Consider the following 23,852-nt stretch of genomic DNA (forward strand, 5'->3'; position numbering starts at 1 on the left):
ACAGAGGTTAGCTGGGGCTGGGAAAGGGGGCAATGGGAAGTTATTGCTTAACTGAGTACAGAGCTTTGCTTATCCATCATCCAGATGAAAAAGTTCCGGAGATAGCTGGGCACAGGGGCTGCTGCCTGTAATCCCAGCTACAAGGGAGGCTGAGGTGGGAGGGTTGCTTGACATTAAGAGTTCAAGACCAGCCTGGGCAACATACTGAGACCCCTGTCTCTTAAAAAATACATACTTTTTAAAAATGTATTTATTTTATTTATTTTTGAGACAAGATCACACTCTGTTGCCCAGACTGGAGTGCAGTGGCATGATCATGACTCACTGCAGCCTCAAACTCCTGGGCTCAAGCGGTCCTCCCACCTCAGTCTCCTGAAGAGCTGGGACTACAGCCATGCACCACCCCACACCCAGCTAATTTTAAAATTTTTTGTACAGATGGGGTGTGCCTATGTTGCCCAGACTGGTCTCCAGCTCTTGGATTGAAGTGATCCTCCTGACTCAGCCTCTCAAAGTGCTGAGATTTCAGGTGTGAGCCACCTTGCCTAACCAACAAAAAAAAATTTTAACTTCTGGAGATGTTTAGTGGTAATGGCTGCACAACACTATGAATGTACAAATGCACTTAATGCCATTGAACTGCACACTTCAAAATGGTTAAAATGTGCTTCTGGTTGGCAGGATAATTTTAAAATTTTAAAAATTTAAGATAATCATTAAAATGGTAATTTTATGTTGTGTTATTTTACTATAATAAAAAAACTGGTTAAAATAGTCCATTTTAAGTTATATATGTATATTTTAACACTATTTATTTATTTATTTATAAATAAATGCCCAGGCTGGAGTGCAGTGGCATGATTTCAGCTCACTGAAACCTCTGCCTCCCAGGTTCAAGTGATCCGCCTGCCTCAGCCCCTCAAGTAGCAGGGATTACAGGTGCCCACCACCACACCCAGCTAATTTTTGTATTTTTAGTACAGACGGGGTTTCACCATGTTGGTCAGACTGGTCTTGAACTCCTGACCTCAGGTGATCTGCCTGCCTCGGCCACCCAAAGTGCTGGGATAACAGGTGTGAGCCACCCCACCCAGCCTTTTAACCCAATTTTTAAAAATTGGATTATCTTCCAAAACACTTACATCTCTATTGAGTAGAGAAACCAGCCTGCTCCCCACAACTCCTGTGTCACCTGGGACAAAATTCCATCACGACAGGTATGGAGATGCAAGCAGAGAGCAGGCAGAAGGACTGAGGGGCTCACACATAAGATCTGAGTCATTCAGCAGTCCAGGGCTTTTCCCCTGGACCTCAAGAAAGATCTATTCTGGCCAGGCGCGGTGGCTCATGCCTCTAATCCCAGCACTTTGGGAGGCCGAGGCGGGTGGATCACCTGAGGTCAGGTTCGAGACCAGCGTGGCCAACATGGCAAAACCCTGCTTCTACTAAAATTATAAAAATTAGCCAGGCATGATGGTACACACCTATAATCCCAGCTACTCAGGAGGGTGCGGTAGGAAAATCACTTGAACCCGGGAAGCGGAGGCTGCAATGAGCCGAGATCTCACCACTGCACTCCAACCTGGGCGACAGAGTGAGATTCCGTCTCAAAAAAAAAAAACAAAACTCAATCCGTCTGCTCCAATGGAAAATTTCATGCTGCAGCCTTCCACTGACTTCTTTATAGTTTAGAAAATTAACTGTCCAAAGCGCTAACTGACAATCAATCTGGAACTGAAATAGATTCTCTCATATGAATTCCATCCAACTGGGTCCTCTGGTTTTGTTGCTGAGCAAAAAGAAAAAAAAAAAAAATCCCCGCCCTGCGGAGGGATGGCACCTGCTGTTTTGAGCTGTGAGCTCTGTAGGGGTTCCCTCACACTCCCCACTGTTCTCCCACTTGCTTCATTTCATCTATAATTTGTCTCCATTGCTATAATCTCAGAGACAGGACACAGAGTGCCTACCTAAGATTCCCCAGAAAGATGAGTCCAGAAAAAAGATTTACAACAAAAGAAATCAACTCATACTTGGAATCTTAGCATATCGCTTCACCCAAGAGACCAATCTTTCATTTTTTTAATTAATTAATTATTTTTTGAGACAGGTTCTTGCTCTGTCACCCAGGCTGGAGTACAATGGCACGATCTTGGCTTACCACAACCTTGGCTGATCCTTCCATCTCAGCCTCCCAAGTAGCTGAGACTACAGGCATGCACCACCAGGCCCAGCTAATTTTTGTACTTTTTGTAGAGATGGAGTTTTGCCTTGTTGCCCAGGCTGATCTCAAATTCCTGAGCTCCAGCAATCCACCCACCTCAGCCTCCTAAAGTGCTGGGATTACAGGCATGAGCCACCATGCCTGGCCTATTTCTTTAATTAAAAAAAAAAAATTCTTTTTGACAATCATAGCTCACTGTAGCCTCAAACTCCTGGGCTTAAGTGATCCTCCTGTCTTAGCCTCTGGAGTAGCTAGAACTATGGGCGTACACCACCACACCTGGCTAATTTTAAATATTTTGTAGAGACAGGGTCTTCCTGTGTGGCCCAGGCTGGTAGGACCAATCATTGTAACATCAGAAATTTCACAGTGAGTTGAAGTGGCAAAGCTCTGGTTCTTCACAAGCTTGCAGGGCAAAGTGATATCAAACAATGATCCACATGGGTAGAAAGGGATCATACCCCAAAGCAGAATGTCGATGATCAACCTAGAAGGCAACACACTATAGAGCTAGTGTGGAGAACACACTGTGGTCTACACTGTGCCCTGCTCTTGCATCCATCCCCACGGGGAGTCTGACCCAGACACAGGCCCTGCTATGGGGGAGCAAGGCAGAACCCGTAGGCAAGGATGAGCCGTGCCAGGCTCACCCACAGCACTGGGTCTGGTGACCCCGGTCCTCTACAGCTGTAAGCACTAGGCTGCTTTTCTCCTCAACCCCGCACCTCGTTCTCATACTAGGATTACCTGAGGTCCGGAGTTTGAGACCAGCCTGGCCAACAGGGCAAAACCTCATCTCTACTAAAAATACAAGAATTAGCCGGGCATGGTGGCAGGCACCTGTAATCCCAGCTACTTGGGAGGCTGAGGCAGAAGAGTTGCTTGAACCCAGCAGGCAGAGGTCGTAGTGAGCAGAGATTGTGCCACTGCACTCCAGGCTCGGTGACAAGAGAAAGACTCTATCTCAAAATAAACAAATAAATAAAATAAAATAACAAAAGACAGTTCCCAGAAGAAGGGAACTGAGCTATGAGACATCCTTTGAATGCATCACTTGACAAAGGGTTGAGAACACCCACCTCATGTTGGAGAAGTTGGCAGAATGCAGGTGACATAAAGGCATGGAGGGGCAGGGTGCGGTGGCTCACCCTGTAATCCCAGCATTTTGGGAGGCTGAGGCAGGCGGAACACCTGAGGTCAGGAATTCGAGACCAGCCTGGCCAGGATGGTGAGACCCCATCTCTACTAAAAATACAAAAATTAGCCAGGCGTGGCAGCGGGTACCTGTAATCCCAGCTACTCAGGAGGCTGAGGCAGGAGAATCGCTTGAAACTGGGAGGTTTCAAGCAGTGAGCCAACATTGCGCCACTGCACTCCAGCCTGGGCGACAAGGGCGAAACTCCATCTCATAAATAAATAAATAAATAAATAAATAAAGGCACGGAGAGTAATACGCACAGATAGGGTACACCTAATACAAGAAAAAGAAGCCTACAGTTTCACTATTTGGGAAAAGTTATTCTGCTCTTCATGACAGTGTTGAAAGAAACAGTTATGCACTGCCATCCCAGGGCCACTTGTCTGGAAAAGATCAATCATCAGCCACAGGATTCACCATGTACATCAGCCATCCCAGACTGAGGTCTGAACCACCGAGCAAGTTTTTTTTTTGTTTTTTTTTTGAGATGGAGTCTGGCTCTGTCGCCCAGGCTGGAGTGCAGTGGTGCGATCTCGGCTCACTGCAAGCTCCGCCTCCCGGGTTCATGCCATTCTCCTGCCTCAGCCTCCCGAGTAGCTGGGAATACAGGTGCCCGCCACGAGGCCCAGATAATTTTGTGTATTTTTAGTAGAGACCGGGTTTCACCATGTTAGCCAGGATGGTCTCGATCTCCTGACCTTTGTGATCCACCTGCCTCAGCCTCCCAAAGTGCTGGGATTACAGGCATGAGCCACCGCGCCCGGCCAGAGCAAGTTTCTTAATGGGAAGTTACACCAGAGCTGAAGACTGGTCTGGCCCTTGCAGGGGACGACCTGTAGACCCTCTTCAGTGGGGGGTCCCCTGGTGCCACCAGGCGGGGCCAAGGCTCTGTCCAGTCAGCCCTGGAGGAGACATACCTGCAGCTCTCTGAAAGGCATCTATGGCACTCTGCAGCCCAGCCTGCGTCTGCCAATAGCGCCGGGTCCCAGTCTGGGTGTAGAGGGCCCCAGTGTTGAACAGGACACTGGCCTTCTCCAGCAGCAGGTTCTGCTGGCTGACCAGAACCCCAGTGAGGGAGTCATACCTATGTGAAAGAAATGCACTCAGGGAATACAGATTACTTGGCTAATTAATGCTACTTTTGGATGCAAGTGGAAAAAATTATTATTATTATTATTATTTCATTTATTTTTATTTTTTGAGACAGAGTCTCGCTCTGTCGCCCAGGCTGGAGTCCAGTAGCGTGATCTCGGCTCACTGCAAGCTCTGCCTCCCAAGTTCACGCCATTCTCCTGCCTCAGCCTCCCAAGTAGCTGGGACTACAGGCACCCGCCGCCACGCCCAGCTAATTTTTTGTATTTTTAGTAGAGACAGGGTTTCACCATGTTAGCCAGGATGGTCTCGATCTCCTGACCTCATGATCCGCCCACCTCAGCCTTCCAAAGTGCTGGGATTACAGGCGTGAGCCACTGTGCCTGGCTCTATTATTATTTTTTTAAGAGTCAGGATCTCACTCTGTTGCCCAGGCTGGAGTGCAGTGGTGTGATCATAGCTTACTGCAGCCTCCAACTTTAGGGCTCAATTGATCCTCCCGCCTCAGCCTCATGAGAATAGCTGGGATTACAGGTGCATGCCACCATACCTGCCTAATTTTTTTTTTAACTTTTGTAGAGATGGGGTCTCACTATGTTACCCAAACTGCTGTTAAACTCCTGGGTTGGCTGGGTGTGGTGGCTCACACCTGTAATCCCAGCACTTTGGGAGGCCAAGGCGGGTGGATCACCTGAGGTCAGGAGTTCGAGACCAGCCTGGCCAACATGGTGAAACCCAGTCTCCACTAAAAATACAAAAATTAGCCAGGCATGGTGGCGGGCGCCTGTAATCCCAGCTACTCAGGAGGCTGAGGCGGGAGAATTGCTTGAACCCGAGAGGCGGAGGTTACAGTGAGACGAGATTGTACCACTGTGCTCCAGCCTGGGTGACAATAACAACAACAACAAACTCATTTCTTCAATAAAATTCAAGAATGCACATGCACTGAGGCTTTTGTTTCCAAGCAAGATGACAGGACTAATCACACTGACCGCCACAGCCACACACACAAATATCTGATGGGGTAACTTTATAAACACAGCATAGGACATCCAGACAATGGACTATTACTCAGTACTAAAAATGGAGCCTTTTCAAGCAAGCCTTGAAAAGATGCAGAGGAAACATTACTAAGAGCCAACCTGAACATTGCTACCTACTGTATAGCACGCTGTATGAGTCCAACATTCTGAAAAGCCAAAAACCCTGGAGACAGAAGAAAGATCAGGGGTTGCCAGGACTTAGGGGGAGGGAGGGAGGAACAGGCAGAGCACACAGAGGATTTTTCCAGCAGTGAAACTCTTCTGTACGACACTGCAAAGATGGATCACTGTCACTCTATGTTGGCCAAAAGCTGCAGAATACACAAGTGCAAGAATGAACCCTAATGGGAACTATGGACTCTGGGTGATAATGATGTGTCAGGTAAGTTCCTCAATTATAAAAAAAAAAAAAAAAAAATGCGCCGGGTGTGATGGCTCACGCCTGTAATCCCAGCACTTTGGGAGACCGAGGCAGGCAGATCACAAGGCCAGGGATTGAGACCAGCCTGGCCAACGTGGTGAAACCCCATCTCTACTAAAAATGCAAAAATTAGCCAGGCATGGTGGGGCACACCTGTAGTCCCAGCTACTCAGGAGACTGAGGCAGAAGAATCACTTGAACCCAGGAGGCGGAGGTTGCAGTGAGCCGAGATCACGCCACTGCCCTCCAGCCTGGGCAACAGAGCAAGACTCCGTCTCAAAAAAAAAAAAAAAGGCCGGGTGCAGTGGCTTACACTTGTAATCCCAGCACTTTAGAGGCCAAGGCAGGTGGATGGCTTGAGCTCAGGAGTTTGAGATCAGCCTGGGCAACATAGTGAAACCCCTCTCTACCAAAAATACATGGTGGTGGCATGTGCCTTTAAGCCCAGCTACTTGGGAGGCTGAGGTGGGAAGATGGCTTGATACTGGGAGGCAGAGGTTGAAGTGAGCTGAGATCATACCACCACACTCCAGCCTGGGCGACAGAGTGAGACTCCGTCTCAAAAAAAAAAAAGAAAAGTGTGTGTGTGTATATATATATAGCTTCTCCTAAATGAAATATGGCAATTACTAACCCCTCATAATTCTTTCTGAAATCTAAAACCTCAGGATTTGTTTTACTTTTTTATTTTTTCAGACCAAGTCTCACTCTGTTGCCTAGGCTGGAGTGCAGTGGCATGATCATGACTCACTGCAGCCTCAACCTCCTGGGCTTAAGCGATCCTCTCATCTGAGCCTCCCAAGGAGATGGGACTACAGGCATGTGCCACCCATGCCTGGCACATTTTCTCTAATTGTTTTGTAGAGATGGGGTCTCACTGTGTTGCCTAGACTGGTCTCAAACTCCTGGGCTCAAGTGATCCACCAACCTCGGCCTCCCAACATGCTGGGATTCCAGATGTGAACCACCACACCCAGCCTAGGACTTGTTTTATTTATTTATTTATTTATTTTTTATTTTTATTTTTTGAGACAAAGTTTTGCTCTTTCACCCAGGCTGGAGTGCAGTGGCGCCATCTCAGCTCACTGCAGCTTCTGCTTCCTGGGTTCAAGCAATGGTCCTGCCTCAGCCTCCTGAGTAGCTGGGATTACAGGCGCCCGCCACCACACCCAGCTAATTTTTGTATTTTTAGTAGAGACATGTTTGTCAGGCTGGTCTCGAACTCCCGACCTCAGGTGATCCACCCACCTCGGCCTCCCAAAGTGCTAGGATTACAGGTGTGAGCCACCGCACCTGGCCCTAGGACTTGTTTTAAAGTTTACTCATGAACCAAGCGGTGTGCAGACAGCTTCTCCCTAATTCATGACTAAGGAGAAACCACCTTTCACCATACAGACAGCCTGGTGCATTGTTAGGAAAAGTCATCCCCCTTTCCTTTGCTTTCCATGAGGAAGGCATCAGTAGCCAACCATCGGCTATAGAAACATTCAATTCTGATACGCCCCGACCTTCTAGGATGTATTCTCCTTTCACTGACACTCCTAACGACACTCAGAGAAGGGGTGCAGCATCTCCAAAGTACTTTTTTTTTTAGGTTTTTGGTGTTTTGTTTTGTTTTTTTAATACAGATTCTCACTCTGTTGCCCAGGCTGGAGTTCAGTGGTGCAATCTTGGCTCACTGCAACCTCTGCCTCCCAGGTTTAAGCGATTCTCCTGCCTCAGCCTCCCAAGTAGCTGGGACTACAGGCACGCACAACCATGCCCAGCTAATTTTCGTATTTTTTAGTAGAAGCAGGGTTTCACCATATTGGACAGGCTGGTCTCGAACTCCTGACCTCGTGATCCACCTGCCTTGGCCTCTCAAAGTGCTGGGATTACAGGTGTGAACCACCGCACTCAGCCTTTTTTTTTCTTTTTTGAAACAGGGTTTCACTCCTATCACCCAGGCTGCAGTGCGGTGGTGTGATCTAGGCTCACTGCAACCTCTGCCTCCCGGGCTCAAGTGATTCTCCTGCCTCAGCCTCACGAGTACCTGGGACTACAGGTGCATACCATCGTACCCAGCAAATTTTTGTATTGTTTGTAGATATGGGGTTTTGCCACATTGCCCAGGCTGGTCTCAAACTCCTGGGGTCAAGTGATCTGCTTGCCTCAGCCTCCCAAAGTGTTGGCATTATAGGCGTGAAAACCACTGTACCCGGGCTCCCAAGTATTTAAAGTATACTAATCTTTGAAAACACCAATTGGGTCTACGGCCATACCACCCTGACGTGCCTGATCTTGTCTGAAAATACCAATTGTGGAGAAGAATCAAATCCTCTACTTCCATTTTTTAAATCTGATCTAAGCTGAGTGTGTAGCTCATGCCTATAGTCCCAGCTACTCAGGAGGCTGAGGCAGAAATATCACCTGAGCCCAGGAATTCAAGACTAGCCTGGGCAACACAGTGAGACCCCATTTCAAAAGAAACCTGATCTATTTCTGTTTGGTGCTTTTGTCTCACTGGACAAGACCTGATTTTCTCTCTCTCTCTCTCACTCACTCACACATACACATGCATGCCCCAGTCCAATCTGAGACAAGAATCTTGCTTCTGACTAATTCCATTTCAGAGCCCTGTGCTTCCCCAGTGACACAACAAGCAAGAAAAATGTCTCCTCTCCTTGGCTCACTTGTTCTGAGAAGCAAGAGGCCACAGTCTGTTGGGGCCATCTCCCTCGGATCACCTTCATAAATAAATACCAATGTATTGACATCTTTCTAGACTTCCCTGGATAAACGCAAGATAGGAAAGGGGGCTGAGGTGCACAGGGGTGCACCCCGGATAAATGCAAGATAGGAAAAGGGGCTGAGGTGCCCGCAGAGGGGTGTCTGTGATGCTGAGACTCCGAAACTGTGGCTGCCATAACACGTGAAGCGCCAGCGCAGACCTCAAGCACCTACCAGGTGAACTGGAGTCCCATCTGCCGCATGGGTGGGAAGAATCAATTCTCAACAAAGCCCAGCTGGATGAAGTATGTCATCAGCAGTTCCACCCTGGCCTCATCCCAGCTGGGCGTCCGACAAGCCTGCGAGGAAAAGAACCCCAGAGGGCATGAGCAGAGGAGGACACAGCTGACAGCCCTTCCCGGAAGGTGCCCTGCACATACCAGCAGGTGCCTGTAACTATTTCTGCAGTATGACGACCTCACTGCTGGCATCATAAACTCTAGGAGGGGTGGAAAGAACCTGGCAGGAAGTCAGAAATCCTGGAATCCAGTCCCAGCCCTGCCAGGAAGCAGGTCTCTCCCCTTCTATGGTTTTCCTTTTTTTTTTGAGACGGAGTCTTGCTCTGTCACCCAAGCTGGAGTGCAGTGGTGTGATCTTGGCTCACTGTAACTTCCACCTACCAGGTTCAAGTGATTCTCCTGCCTCAGCCTCCCGAGTAGCTGGGATTACAGGCACGTAGCACCATGCCCGGCTTGTTTTTGCATTTTTAGTAGAAACGGGGTTTTGCGATGTTAGCCAGTCTGGTCTCAAATTTCTGACCTCAGGTGATCCACCCGCTTCAGCCTCCCAAAGTGCTGGAATTACCAGCATGCACCACCACGCCCAGCTAATTTTTGAATTTTTAGTAGAGACGGGGTTTCACCATGTAGGCCAGGATGGTCTGGAACTCCTGATCTCAGGTGATTCTCCTGCCTCCGCCTCCCAAAGTGCTGGGATTACATAGGCATGAACCACCGCGCCCAGCCTCCTTCTACAGTTTTCTTATGCAGCAAATGGAATGGATGATTCCAGCACCCCCCAACCATCACCTCAATCTGCCCACGATTCTGTTAAGACCACAAGCATGCAATAATGGGGTTCCCTGAAGACTTGGAAAAGCTACCCTCCCCTCTCTGCTGCACACAAAAACTTACTTGTCTCGGATCCATAAGATCTGTGATTTCATCTTCATATAAATAGCCATCTTCACTGTAATGTTCCAGGATAAAATCCTTAAAGAAAAATGAGGTTAGATACTATAAAATGTGATTGAAAACCATGTATGTGCATAACAGTAATATGTCATTTGTGAACCTGTTTCTAAAAAGGCAGAATAAAGAAAAACTTACAGTGATTTTCAAAGTGGGGGAATTTATTTTCTTAATTTATGTAGTTTTTTTTATATGGAGTCTTGCTCTGTAGCCCAGGCTGGAGTGCAGTGGCACAATCTCGGCTCACTGCAACCTCTGCCTCCCAGGTTCACGCAATTCTCCTTCCTCAGCCTCTCAAGGAGCTGGGGTTACAGGCGCCCACCACAACGTCTGGCTAATTGTTGTACTTCTGACCTCAGGTGATCCACCCACCTCACCCTCCCAAAGTGCTGGGATTACAGATGTCAGCCACCGTGTCCGGCCATAGAATTTTTTTTTTTTTTTTTTAAAAACAGGGTTTCACTCCCGTTGCCCAGGCTAGAATGCAATGTTGCGATCTTGGGTCACTGCAACCTCCACCTCCCAGGCTCAAGTGATTCTCATGCCTCAGCCTCCCAAGTAGCTGGGATTACAGGCATGTGCCACCATGCCCAGCTAATTTTTGTTATTTTTAGTAGAGATGGAGTTTCACCACATTGCCCAGGCTGGTCTCAAACTCCTGGGCTCAAGCAATCCATCTGCCTCAGCCTCCCAAAGTGCTGGGATTACAGGTGTGAGCCACTGCACCCCATGCCTATGTTTTTAAATGCTGTGTTGCTTCAGTAAAAGTGAGAATTGAAGTTAATTTTTTGCTTAAAAATGTCTTTGTGTCTGCGCATCATGGCTCACATCTGTAATCCCAGCACTTTGTGAAGACAGGGCAGGTAAATCACTTGAGCCCAGGAGTTTGAGACTAGTCTATGGCCTATACATTCAACTATACTGCAAACACTGCAGATATTCAGGGGCTCAGACTTGCAATTCTGGGCCTCCCTCAGGACCCAGACAAGTTTCCCAGCACAGACCCTGAGGGTAGGACTGTCATAACAGTCCCCAGATACAGGTTTCCTTTGCCAAGAAGACCCTTAAACATGTTATAAAGGCATTTTATTTTATTTTATCTTTGAGGCAGGGTCTCACTTGGTTGCCTAGGCTGGAGTGCAGTGGTGCGATCGCGGCTCACCGCAGCCTCGACTTCTCTGGGCTCAAGTAATCCTCCTACTTCAGCCTCCCAAGTAGCTGGGACCACAGGCACGTGCCACAAGCTAATTTCATTTTTGTATTTTTTAATAGAGATGGGGTTTTGCCCTGTTGCCCCACCCCCGCCCCTACAAGTGCTGGCTCCCCCAAGCTGCAAGAAAGGTGATCACATAGATGGCTCAATTATGTCTTCCCAAGTGACTGTGTAACCTCTTTACACAACTTCTACATTAAAGCTCCTCCTGTTTTTGTGTGTTCAACGTACAGACACAAACACTTGTCTTACAAAAATGGATTTGTACTAAATATACAACTTTGCTGTGCCTTCTTTTTCTTTTTTTAAGAGATGAGGGTCTCGCTCTGTCATCCAGGGTGGAGTGCAATGGTGCAATCATAGCTCACTGCAGCCTTGAACTCCTGGGCTCAAGTCATCCTCCCACTTCAGCTTCTCCAGTAGAGGGGACTATAGGTGTGCACCATCATACTCAGCTAATATTGTTATTTTTCATAAAGACAGAGTCTTCCTATGTTGCCTAGGCTGGTCTCGGACTCCTGGCCTCAGGTGATCCTCCCACCTCAGCTTCCCAAAGTGTTAGAATTACAGGTATGAGCCACTGAGCTCAGCTGACTATGCCTCTTTTCTTTAAACTTGGCCATGGGCTGGGTATGGTGGCTCACACCTGTAATCCCAGTGCTTTGCGAGGCTGAGGTAGGTAGATCACTTGAGGTCAGGTGTTCCAGACCAGCCTGGCCAACATGGTGAAACCCTGTCTCCATTAAAAATTTAAAAAATAAAAAATAAAATAGCTGGGCATGGTGGTTAAAAGGGGTCAGGTGTAGTGACTCATGCCTGTGATCCCAGCACTTTGGGAGGCCAAGGTGGGAGAATCACTTGAGACCAGGAGTTTGAGACCAGCATGGACAACACAGTGAAACCCCATCTCTACAAATAATAAAAAATTAGCCAGGCGTGCTGAGGCAGGAGGCGAATCACTTGAGCCCAGGAGGTTGAGGCTGCAGTGAGCCATGATCACGTCACTGCACTCCAATCTTATGTTCACCTCATAAAAGTCAAAGAGGATTTTGATTAAATTATATATGTGATCCTGAATTTGAAACTTAGTAAACTAGGGTAGATTAACATACTTAGTGGGATAAAAAAAATTATCTAACTGGCCAGGCACGGTGGCTCACCCCTGTAATCTCAGCACTTTGGGAGGCCGAGGCAGGTGGATCATTTGAGGCCAGGAGTTCGAGACCAGCCTGGCCAACGTGGTGAAACCCCATCTCTACTAAAAATACAAAAATTAGCCAGGCATGCTGGCAGGTGCCTGTAATCCCAGCTACTCAGGAGGCTGAGGCAGGAGAATAGCTTGAGCCCAGGAGGCGGAGGTTGCAGTGAGCAGAGATTGAGCCATTGCACTCCAGCTTGGATGACAGAGCAAGACTTTGTCTAAAAAAAAAAAAAAATCCTAACTGAAACCCACTGTAAACATTAGGGACAAAACGAGAATTTCTACCATCACTGTTATTACTTAGCCTAATTCCAAACATTCTCTAGCCCACACATTAAGAAAAATAAGAGACATAAAATATTGGAAAGAAACAATCAAAATAATTTTTTGCAACACAACAGCATGTTTATAAAACCAATAGCATCAACTGAAACATTACTAAATTAATAAGAATTCAATAAAGTGGCAAAGAAGTTAACACATGAAAGTCAATAGTAAAAAAGAAAAGTCAATATTCTTCCTTTCTTATACAAGCAATAACCAATTAGAAAAACTTAACAGACAGCCAGGTGTGGTGGCTCATCACATCTGTAATCCCAGCAGTTTTCAAGGCTGAGGTAGGCGGATCATTTGAGGTCAGGAGTTTGTGACCAGCCTGACCAGCAAGGTGAAACCCTGTCTCTACTAAAAATACAAAAAATTAGGTGGGTATGGTGGCAGGTGCCTCTAATCCCAGCTACCCAGGAGGCTGAGGCAGGAGAATCACTTGGACCTGGGGGGCAGAGGTTGCAGTGAGCCAAGACTGCACCACTGTACTCCAGCCTGGGCAACACAGTGAGACTCTGTCTCAAAAACAAACAAACAAACAAAAAAAACCTAACAGAGAAACAATACCTTTCACAATAGCAACAAAAATACATTTCTAGGGATAAAATTAATATAATTAAGCAGAAAACTATTAAACTTTACTGAAGAACAGATGTGATTTCATTTTCTTTCATTGATTCGATTTTTTTTTTTTTTTTTTTAATGAGACAAGGTATCATTCTGTTTTCCAGGATGGACTGCAGGGGCTCAATCACAGCTGACTGTAGCCTCGACCTCTTGGGCTCAAGCAAGCCACCTCAGCCTCCTAAGTAGCTGGGACTGAAGGTGTGAGCCACTGTGCCTGGCCCTATTTCCTCAAAATAAAACAAAATCAGCCAGCTGCAGTGGCTCACGCCTGTAATCCCAACACTTTGGAAGCTGAGGCAGGTGAATCACTTGAGGTCAGGAGTTCGAGAACAGCCTGGTCAACATGGTGAAACCCTGTCTCTACTAAAAATATAAAAATTAGCTGGGTGTGGTGGTGGATGCCTGTAATCCCAGGTACTCAGGAGGCTGAAGCAAGAGAATCGCTTGAACCTGGGAGACGGAGGTTGCAGTGAGCCAAGACTGTGCCACTGCACTCCGGCCTGGGCTTCAGAGCGAGACTCCCTCTCTAAATAAATAAATACATAAAATAAAATAAAACAAAATCACACTGTGAAGCTTCACTGATTATTAAAAAAATCACATGGACACACAAGTCAGATTTGAAATGGAATTGCCCTAATTCAGTCTGCTGAACCACTTCTGCAGTACCTGTGTTTCTCTCAAATATGGAAGGGAAAAAATACAACAGAAAGCCCCTCAAACGTTCTCATTTTCATATGACTGACATTTGTAGCGTCTCTTTTAGGCTAAAATGACATGGTTGGAAGCCTGTGCCGAATGGCAGTTGGCCATGTCCACAACATGTGAATATTTTCATTTGCTTTAATGTGGAATTCAGAACATGACCCAGTTGAATCCTTAAAAATGCCTATAAAATTCCTAAGTTTCTCCAAGAGACTCTTCCTTTAAAATGCTTGCATTCTTGGCCGGACGCAGTGGCTCATGCCTGTAATCCCAGAACTTTGGGAGGTTGAAGCAGGCGGATCATCTGAGGTCAGGAGTTCAAGACCAGCCTGGCCAACATGGTGAAACCCTGTCTCTGCTAATAAAAATTAGCTGGGTGTGGAGACACATGCCTGTAATCCCAGCTACTTGTGAAACTGAAGCAGGAGAATCGCTTGAACCCAGGAAGCAGAGGTTGCAGTGAGCTGAGATCATGCCATTGGACTCCAGCCTGGGCAACAAGAGTGAAACTCCATCTAAAAAAAAAATGCTTGCATTCTTGTAGCCCAGCACCAAGCAACAGACAAATTAAATCGTAAAGAAACTTCTACAATAGCAATAGACATTTCCAGACACGTGGATTGTTTTGAGTCCCACAGACCAGTGGCAAGTCACATCTACTTTTGCATTTATATATACACACATATATTTTAAATAAAAATAGAGATGGGGCTGGGTGTGGTGGCTCACATCTATAATCTCAGCACTTTTGCTGGAGGTGGAAGCAGGAAGATCGCTTCTCGCCAGGAGTTCAAGACCAGCCTGGGCATCATAGTGAGGCGACTCCATCTCTTATAAAAGAAAAAAAAAGAGAGAGAGAGAAAGAGATGACTGCATGGTGGCTGACGCCTGTAATCCCAGCACTTTGGAAGGCCAAGGTGGGCAGATCACCTGAGGTCAGGAGTTCAAGACCAGCCTTGCCAGGATGGTGAGACTCTGTCTCTACTAAAAATACAAAAATTAGCCTGGTGCAGTGGCTCACACCTCTAATCCCAGCACTCTGAGAGGCCGAGGCAGGTGGATCATGAGGTCAGGAGTTCAAGACCAGCCTGGCCAGGATGGTGAAACCCTGTCTCTACTAAAAATACAAAAATTAGCCAGCATGGTGGTGGGTGCCTGAAACCCCAGCTACTCAGGAGGCTGAGGCAGAGAATTGCTTGAACCTGGGAGGTGGAGTTTGCAGTCAGCCGAGATCACGCCACTGTACTCCAACCTGGGCGACAGAGCGAGGCTTCATCTCAAAAAATATACATATATACACACAAAAATTAGTTGGCCATGGTGGTGCATGCCTGTAGTCCCAGCTGCTCAGGAGGCTGAGGAAGGAGAATCGCTTGAACCCAGAAGGTGGAGGTTACAGTGAGCTGAGATCGCACCATTGCACCCCAGCCTGGGCAACACAGTAAGACTGTGTCTCAAAAAAAAAAAAAAAGAGAGAGAGAGAGAGAGAGAGAGAGAAGGCCTCATTCTGTTGCCCAGGCTGGTCTCCAACTCCTGGCCTCAAGCTGTCCTCTTGCCTCAGCCTCCCAAAGTGCTAAGATTATAGGCATGAGCCATTGCATCTGGGCATAAGTCTCACGTAAAAGTTCAGGCAGGCTGTGGCAGTGTGGCATAAAGCTGCAATTCCTGGATTGTTTTCATTGCTTTCTACCCAGAGCATAAACTTTCTGGTAAACTTGAGTCCTGAAACACTCAGAATACCAACTTCCCTTCTCCAGTTCCAAAATAAACCCCAAACTCACAGGATTTAAACAAGGCAGCAGTCAAAAAGGCCTCTATTTATGTCAAACAACTCACCGTCTTTGAGAATGAAGGTCAAGTGCTTCCAAAGTATTAATCAATTGCTTTTAAAAGTAGTAGTTGGCCGGGAGCGGTGGCTCACACCTGTAATCCCAGCACTTTGGGAGGCCAAGGTGGGTGGATCGAGTTCGAGACCAGCCTGGCCAACATAGTGAAACCCCATCTCTACTAAAAACACAAATTAGCCAGGCATGATGGCGGGTGCCTGTAATCCCACCTACTCGGGAGGCTGAGGCAGGAGAATCACTTGAACCTGGGAGGTGGAGGTTGCAGTGAGCTGAGATGGCTGTCACTGCCCTCCAGCCTGGGCAACAAGAGCGAAACTCCAGCTCAAAAAAAAAAAAAAGAAAGAAAGAAAGAAAAAAAAAAGTAATAGTCAAAATGTCATAAGATGTTTTCTTTTCTAAACTAAAAGTAGTCCAAGATGAGCCAACTAAGAGGATTATCATGGAAAGTAAAATAAGCCAGGCACAGTGGCTCATGCCTATAATCACAGCATTTTGGAAGGCTGAGGCAGGAGGACTGCTTGAACCTAGGAGTTTGAGACCAGCCTGGGCAACAGTGGGAAACTCTGTCTCTATGAAAAATACAAAAATTGGCCGGGCATGGTGGCTCACGCCTATAATCCCAGCACTTTGGAAGGCCAAGGCAGGTGGATCACTTGTGGTCAGGAGTTCGAGACCCACCTGACCAACATGAAAAAACCCCATCTCTATTAAAAATACATAATTAGCCAGGCATGGTGGCACATGCCTGTAATCCCAGCTACTTGGAAGGCTGAGGCAGGAGAATCGCTTGAACCCGGGAGGTGGAGGTTGCGGTGAGCCGAGATCATGCCATTGCACTCCAGCCTGGGCAACAAGAGCTAAACTCCATCTCAATAAAAAAGAAAGAAAAATGCAACAATTAGCCAGGCACGGTGGCACACGCCTGTAGTACCAGCTACTCAGGAGGCTGAAGTAGGAGGATCAACTAAGCCCAGGAGGCAGGGGTTGCAGTGAGCCAAGATCATGCCACTGCATGCCAGCCTGGGTGAAACAGTGAGACTCTGTCTCAAAATAATAAAGAAAAAGAAAAAAAAAAAGAACATAAAATATTTCTTCAAAGCAATTTTCGCAATGCTAGGATTAATTCCTATAACCAATGCCTGGGCTGCATGATGCAAACTTGGGCCACCCTGCACCTCATCCCCTTTCCCTTCCTTGATGGAATTTGGAAGTGACTGGTTAAAAACTCAAATTGATGGAGTTGAAGAGGGAAGGAAGAGGAGGGTATTCCAGGCACAGGATGGTCTCCTGGCCCCAGCCTCTGGGCACGGTCTCTCCTGTGTTCTCCATTGAAGCACCCCTTCCACTTCCCACTTGAATCCCCCACTGACCCAAGGGCCCCGCAGGCAGTGCTTGTGGCACCTCTGGCACCCAGCACAGTGCCAGGCACAGGTGGGCTTATGAGGATCTGCCAAATGGGAGAGGAGTCCAGATACCCAGAAATGTGGCAGGGGGACACACAAGCAAAGACTCTGGTTATTCAAATATTTAAGGGGAATGAATTGACATCTTTGATTTCCTTTGAAATTGCATCACAAATAAGACAGATTGATATTAGCCATTACTTTCGTTCTCTTTTTTTTTTTTGAGACTCTTTCACTGTTGCCCAGGCTGGAGTGCAGTGGCACAATCTCAGCTCACTGCATCCTCTGCCTCCTGGGTTCAAGCGCCTCTCTCGTGCCTCAGCCTCTCGAGTAACTGGGATTACAGTCATATGCCACTATGCCCAGCTAATTTTTTTTTTTTTAGATGGGATCTCGCTCTGTCACCCAGGCTGGAGGGCAGTGGCGTGATCTCGGCTCCCTGCAACCTCCACCTCTACCTCCTGGGTTCGAACGATTCACCTGCCTCAGCCTCTGAAGTAACTGGGATTACAGGTGTGCACCACCACGTCCAGCTAATTTCTGTACGTTTGGTAGAGACAGGGGTTTTACCATTTTAGCCAGGCTGGTCTTCAACTCCCGAGCTCAAGTGATCCGCCTGTTTCAGCCTCCCAAAGTGCTGGGATTACAGGCGTGAGCCACTGTGCCCAGCCTTTAGCCATTACTTTCAATGGCAAAAACTGCAATTACCTTCAAACCAACCTAACAGACACAAGAATGCACAGATGGATAAATATGTCAGGAAGCAATGCTGACAGTATGTTCTCAGAAGAAGTGAGTACACAGGGGTTTGCTATAAAATTCTTAAAATTTTTTGAAAAGTTTGGAAATTTTCATAATCAAATGTTAGAGAAAAAACTTTAGCTATTCTTCCAAAGACATAACCTAAACTGGATACATGATTTAAGAAAAAAATACACTATTAATAAAAGAGGATGTAAGTTTTAAATTTGAAAGCATATCCACTACAGACCCTTTGACTTGGCCTCTCGGGGAAGGCCCTCCAGGGTTTCCAACCTGCGTTGTCCAAGACCCAGGAGGAGCTTCAGAAGCCATCAAAGGCAACAACAAAAATATGGCAGGAATAAACATATCAATTATGCATGTAGCTGGCTGAGAAGGGCCTCAGGGTCACTCTGTAGATATCAACAGACTCTGCCTGTTGAGCCTAAGGCCGTTGCAAGGGATACATATTTTCTCTATATCCATTTTTTTGCTTTTTTTTTTGGAGACAGGGTCTCATTCTGTTGCCCAGGCTGGAGTGCAGTCGTATGATCACAACTCACTGCAGCCTCCAATTCCTGGGCTCAAGCGATCCTCTTGCCTCAGCCTCCCAAGTAATTGGGACTACAGGCATGCGCCACTGCAAATGGCCTATTTCCATTTTAAACACTGAGTCCAGTGCCCATGGCTTTGAGATTTACCTTGAGGATGACTGAAAAGTCGACGTCTTTCGTTTCCTTCAGGCCAAGAGGAATCAGGGGAACTGTAAATGCCTCCCTGAGGAACACAACAAGGTATGTATGAACACCCCCAACCGGACCCCTGTGCATGCCACAGCCTTGCCCTCAGCAGCCCAGCTCAGGTGTGTGCCCCCTCCTTGCCCCATCCAGTACTCACCTGGCTGACAGGCTCATTTTCCATAAGGATGACTCTGGTCATGCCCCACCCTCTGCTCTAAAACTGACCCTGCTCCCTAAGACTGCTGGACCACCCCGCCTAACACATCAGGCCCCTGGCATCTTGACACTGATTTATCTTCCGGTTTCAATGCCTCAGTGGTTCCTTTTTTATTTTATTTTACTTTTTTTGAGAGACTCTTGTTCTGTCGCCCAGGCTGGAGTGCAATGGCGCAATCTCAGCTCACTGTAGCCTCTCAGGTTCAAGCAATTCTCCTGCCTCAGCCCCCTGAGTAACTGGGATTACAGGCACAGGACACCACACCCGGCTAATTTTTGTATATTTTTTTAGTAGCAATGGGGTTTCACCATGTTGACCACGTTGGCCAGGCTGGTCTTCTGACCTCAAGTGATCCATCCACCTTGGCTTCCCAACGTGCTGGGATGACGGGCACGAGCCTCTGCACCCAGCTCAGTCTCAATGCTTCTTTCGGCAGCTGTGCTGAGAGTCTATCGTGTGCCAGGGCCTGTGCATGGTGCACTTGCTGCTCCCACCTGGGTGCACCACCACCCTGCTGCCCTGCGCCTTCTTTGTCAGCTCCTCACCCCCTCCTCCTCTGCTCCCCTCAGTGGGCCCCACAGCTGTGGCAGCTCTCCAACACCCTCACATTCGCAACTCTGGGTTCGTAGGGGCCTCTTCTTTGGGAAGTGTCTAGGTGTCCCACCACCAGCACAGAAGATGCTGTCAGGGCAGGAGGCCCATCCGACACCGAAGTGCACCTGCCTCCCAGCCCAGGGTCAGACACCCTCCACCTCCTCTCCCCCGGCTGACCACTCTGTAACCACAGGTCTCCTGGGGAGTGCTCCCTGAGCCTACATTCCTAGGGGCAGGGACAGCAGGAAGTGAACGGAGTTCAGGCTGTGTTTTGCAAACAGGAATTCAGCTCCCTGATCTGTAACAGGAGACCTCCTTGGGCTGCTCAGCCCAGCCCCACAAGAAGGCCAGGAAGGCTGGGCAGGGCAAGGGGACAATGCAGCTGTAAGCTGAACCTGGCTCTGCAGCACAGCCATGCTACGGCCAGGTGAGACCCATCCCGGGGGCATGGAAAGCCAAATCCTGCTGAAGGCTCCTCCAGGCTACGCAGGGCAGGAAGCCAGGTCTGTGGCTGTCCAGGCAACGACAAGAGGAGGAGCGAGTGTCCTGAGTCCCAACTCCAGGGCACCCCAGCCCCAGTGTGGCACTGACAGCGCCCTCTAGGTGTCCTCCGGCCTCCCTGAGTTTTCCCATGAGGGAGGGAAATACCCTCATGCACCATGAGGTTATTTCTTTCCCGCCTACCTCCCAGAAGACTGTAAAGATCAACCATGCTAAGAAAGAAACAGTCTACCTTGAAAACAGAATAGTGCAGGCCAGGCGCAGTGGCTCACGCCTATAATCCCATCACTTTAGGAGGCTGAAACGGGCAGATCACATGAGGTCAGGAGTTCAAGACCAACCTGGCCAACATGGTAAAACCCCGTCTCTACTAAAAATACAAAAACTACCTGGGCATGGTGGTGTGCGCCTGTAATCCCAGCTACTCAGGAGGCTGAGGCAAGAGAATCGCTTCAACCAGGAGGTGGAGATAGCAGTGAGCCAAGATCACGCCACTGCACTCCACACCTGGGTGACAGAGCGAGACTCCATCTCAGAAAAAAAAAAGATCAACCATACTAAGAAAGAAACAATCTACTTTGAAAACAGGGCTGGGCATGGTGGCTCACGCCTGTAATCCCAGCACTTTGGGAGGCCGAGGCAGGCGGATCACGAGGTCAGGAGATTGAGACCATCCTGGCTAATGGTGAAACCCCGTCTCTACTAAAAATACAAAAAATTAGCCGGGCGTGGTGGCGGGCGCCTTTAGTCCCAGCTACTCGGGAGGCTGAGGCAGGAGGATGGTGTGAACCCGGTAGGCGGAGCTTGCAGTGAGCCAAGATCACGCCACTGCACTCCAGCCTGGGCGACAGAGCGAGACTCCGTCTCAAAAAAAAAAAAAAAAGAAAAAGAAAAAGAAAAAAAAGAAAACAGAAGAACGCAGGACCCAAATGCATGGTGCCGTGTTGAATCTGCACAGCTCTCCCTCTTCCCAATGACACAGGGCAGTGACTGGCCACTCTAGAGCCCAGGGACCACTCCAGAGATCTTTGGTTCACTCTGTGGGAAGCCCTGTGTTGCACGTCCCCGCTCTTTGGCACAGCAAATGAGAGTGTGGAACAGCCGACGTTTATTACCAAACCTTGGCCCCATCTCGCCTCCTCCAGAACTTGAACCTTTTGGACAAACACTGGAATTGAACACCAGAGCATAGGCTGGGAGAACCTTCCATTAGCTGTCACACTGACTGGGTGTTCAAAACTGCACAGTAGGCCGGGTGTGGTGGCTCACGCCTGTAATCCTAGCACTTTGGGAGGCTGAGGCCGGCAGATCACAAGGTCAGGAGCTCGAGACCAGCCTGGCCAACATGGTGAAACCCCATCTCTACTAAAAATACAAAAAATTAGCTGGGCATGGTGGCATGCGCCTGTAGTCCCAGCTACTCAGGAGGCTGAGGCAGGAGGATTGCTTGAACCTGGGAGGCGGAGGTTGCGGTGAGCCGAGATCGTGCCACTACACTCCAGCCTGGGTGACAGAGAGAGACTCCATCTCAAAAAACAAGCAAACAAACAAACAATAAAAACCATACAGGAGCCCACAGGTAAGCCAGGCACGGGGTATCACAAAGGGAAGAGCCAGTGAGCTTTCACACACTGACACTTCCCCCTCCAGCTCTGAAACCACCCCGGTGCCCTGTGGAGGACCAGCACCAGGAAACACACATTCCATAGGTGACTTAAGGTTCCCAAATCCAGGGAGCTATTTTCCGACTGAGTTTCCCCTGGGGCCCACCTACTTTTTGAGAAGTCTCATGCCCATACTAAAAAAGCACGTAAACCCTTCTTTGAACTGTCTCAAAGTTATTTCTCCTTAAAAAGAAGCATTTCACTTAGGGTTTTGTTTTGTTTTTGTGTTTTTTGAGACAGGACTTCTTTCTGTTGCCATTACTGCAGTCTCGACCTCCCTGGTTCAAGTGATCTTCCCACCTCAGCCTTCTGAGTAGCTGGGACTACAGGTGTACACCACCATGCCCAGCTAATTTTCCTATTTTTTGTAGAGATGGGGTTTCACTATGTTGCCCAGGCTGGCCTTGAACTCCTGGGCTCAAGCGATCCCCCATCTCAGCCTCCTGAAGAGCTGGATTACAGGCATGAGGCAAGAGGGGCATTTCTTTCATAGTTAGATCTCCATTTTTGGAGATGTATTGCAATTCTGAGGGATGGTGTTGTTGGCTTTCACCTTGCAGAAATCGATTCCAAAATTGAGTTATGGAGAATGATATGATAGAGTGCCTTCAAAATTGACCTAGGAGCCAGGCACAGTGGCTCACATCTGTAATCCCAGCACTTTGGAGGCCAAGGTGGGCAGATTACTTGAGACCAGGAGTTCAAGACCAGCCTGGCCAACATGATGAAACCCTGTCTCTACTAAAAAAAAAAAAAAAAAAAAAAAATTAGCCAGGTGTGATGGTGCATGCCTGTAATCCCAGCTACTCAGGTGGCTGAGGCACAAGAATCGCTTGAACCCAGGAGGTGGAGATTGCAGTAAGCTGAGATCTCACCACTGCACTCCCACCTGGGTGAGAGAGGGAGACTCTGTGTCAAAAAAAAAAAAAAAAAAAAAGGAAATACAACCTTAAAAGGAGACTGGTGTGTTACTTTGTTTTAATTTGGATTTTTCTGTTTCAGTTTGTCACCTCCAGCTAGGAAACAGACTGCAGTCCAACGTAAGTACAGTGCACAGAATCTCTGTGTGTGCATAGTGGCCTCCCCTTACAGGGTCAATTTTGGCCTTTGGCCTTAATCCCAAAGTATTTGTGTATGCTTTCTGTTCCTTGGCAAATAAATGAGAAAATAATTAGCCAACATTGGAAAGGTATTGTCCTAACAATGTCCCTTTAATGTTTCTTAGGAAAATTACGGTGACCCAGTAAAATATCCTTGCTCAATGTCTGTTCAGTTGAATTTAATAACATATCTTGCCAATGTTTGCAAGTCTATGAAATGTGACTACGCGGAATTACTGAAACTTAACTATAAAATCCAAGGCATCTAACTTTTAAACTTATCTTGGTTCATCACGTATATTTACACTAGATTTTATACTGTCTTCATTTGTTTTTTTTTTTGTCTGTTTGTTTTGAGACAGAGTCTTGCTCTGTCAGCCGGGCTGGAGTACAGTAGTGTGATCTCGGCTCACTGAAACGTCCAACTCCCGGGTTCAAGCAATTCTGCCTCAGCCTCTGAGAAGCCAGGATTACAAATGTGCACCACCACGTCCGGCTATTTTTATTTTTAGTAGAGACGGGGTTTCACCATGTTGGCCAGACTGGTCTCGAACTCCTGACCTCAGGTGATCCACCCGCCTCAGCCTCCCAAAGTGTTGGGATTACAGGAGTGAGCCACTGTGCCTGGCCTCACAAATGCCTTTTTGTCACTGCAGATATTTCCAAACACTACAGATATTTCCCAACACTGCAGATATTTCCCAACAAATGGGCTCATCCCTTCCAGTCTAGCACCTCACTCAACCCCAAACCTGATGGTTCTCTCACTTCCCAAAGTTGGGGCTGTCACACCCCAGTCTAGAACCCTATCTGGCCTGTTTGTGCAGATAGGGTTCATACCCAGGTACCTCTTCATACCCTGGATGTATGAAGGATCTCTGGCTCAGAGGCTTCTGGAAGGTGTGCTGCTCCCACTTACTCTGTGTTCTGATAGACGCCCACCGAGATGTTCAGCCCCTCCAGCTCTTCCTTGAGCATCTGCAGGTCTGAGTTGACGAAGCTCAGCTCCAGCCCCACTTGTTCCCGCACCTTTGGGTT

General features: G+C 47.8%; 1 protein-coding gene across 1 annotated transcript in view; it reads right to left on the minus strand.

Annotated features, from left to right (window-relative positions):
* Positions 1-23,852, minus strand: part of LOC101152972 (rhophilin-2-like) — a 48,698-nt gene extending 24,846 nt beyond the window's left edge. Inside the window, 5 exon segments of the mRNA XM_055364173.2 lie at positions 4,337-4,503; positions 8,919-9,043; positions 9,878-9,955; positions 18,700-18,775; positions 23,734-23,852. Coding sequence (XP_055220148.2) covers positions 4,337-4,503; positions 8,919-9,043; positions 9,878-9,955; positions 18,700-18,775; positions 23,734-23,792 — 505 coding nt within the window. The 5' untranslated portion in view covers positions 23,793-23,852.

Source organism: Gorilla gorilla, chromosome 16 (genome assembly GCF_029281585.2).
Source record: "Gorilla gorilla gorilla isolate KB3781 chromosome 16, NHGRI_mGorGor1-v2.1_pri, whole genome shotgun sequence".
NCBI classification, from domain to species: Eukaryota; Metazoa; Chordata; class Mammalia; order Primates; family Hominidae; genus Gorilla; species Gorilla gorilla.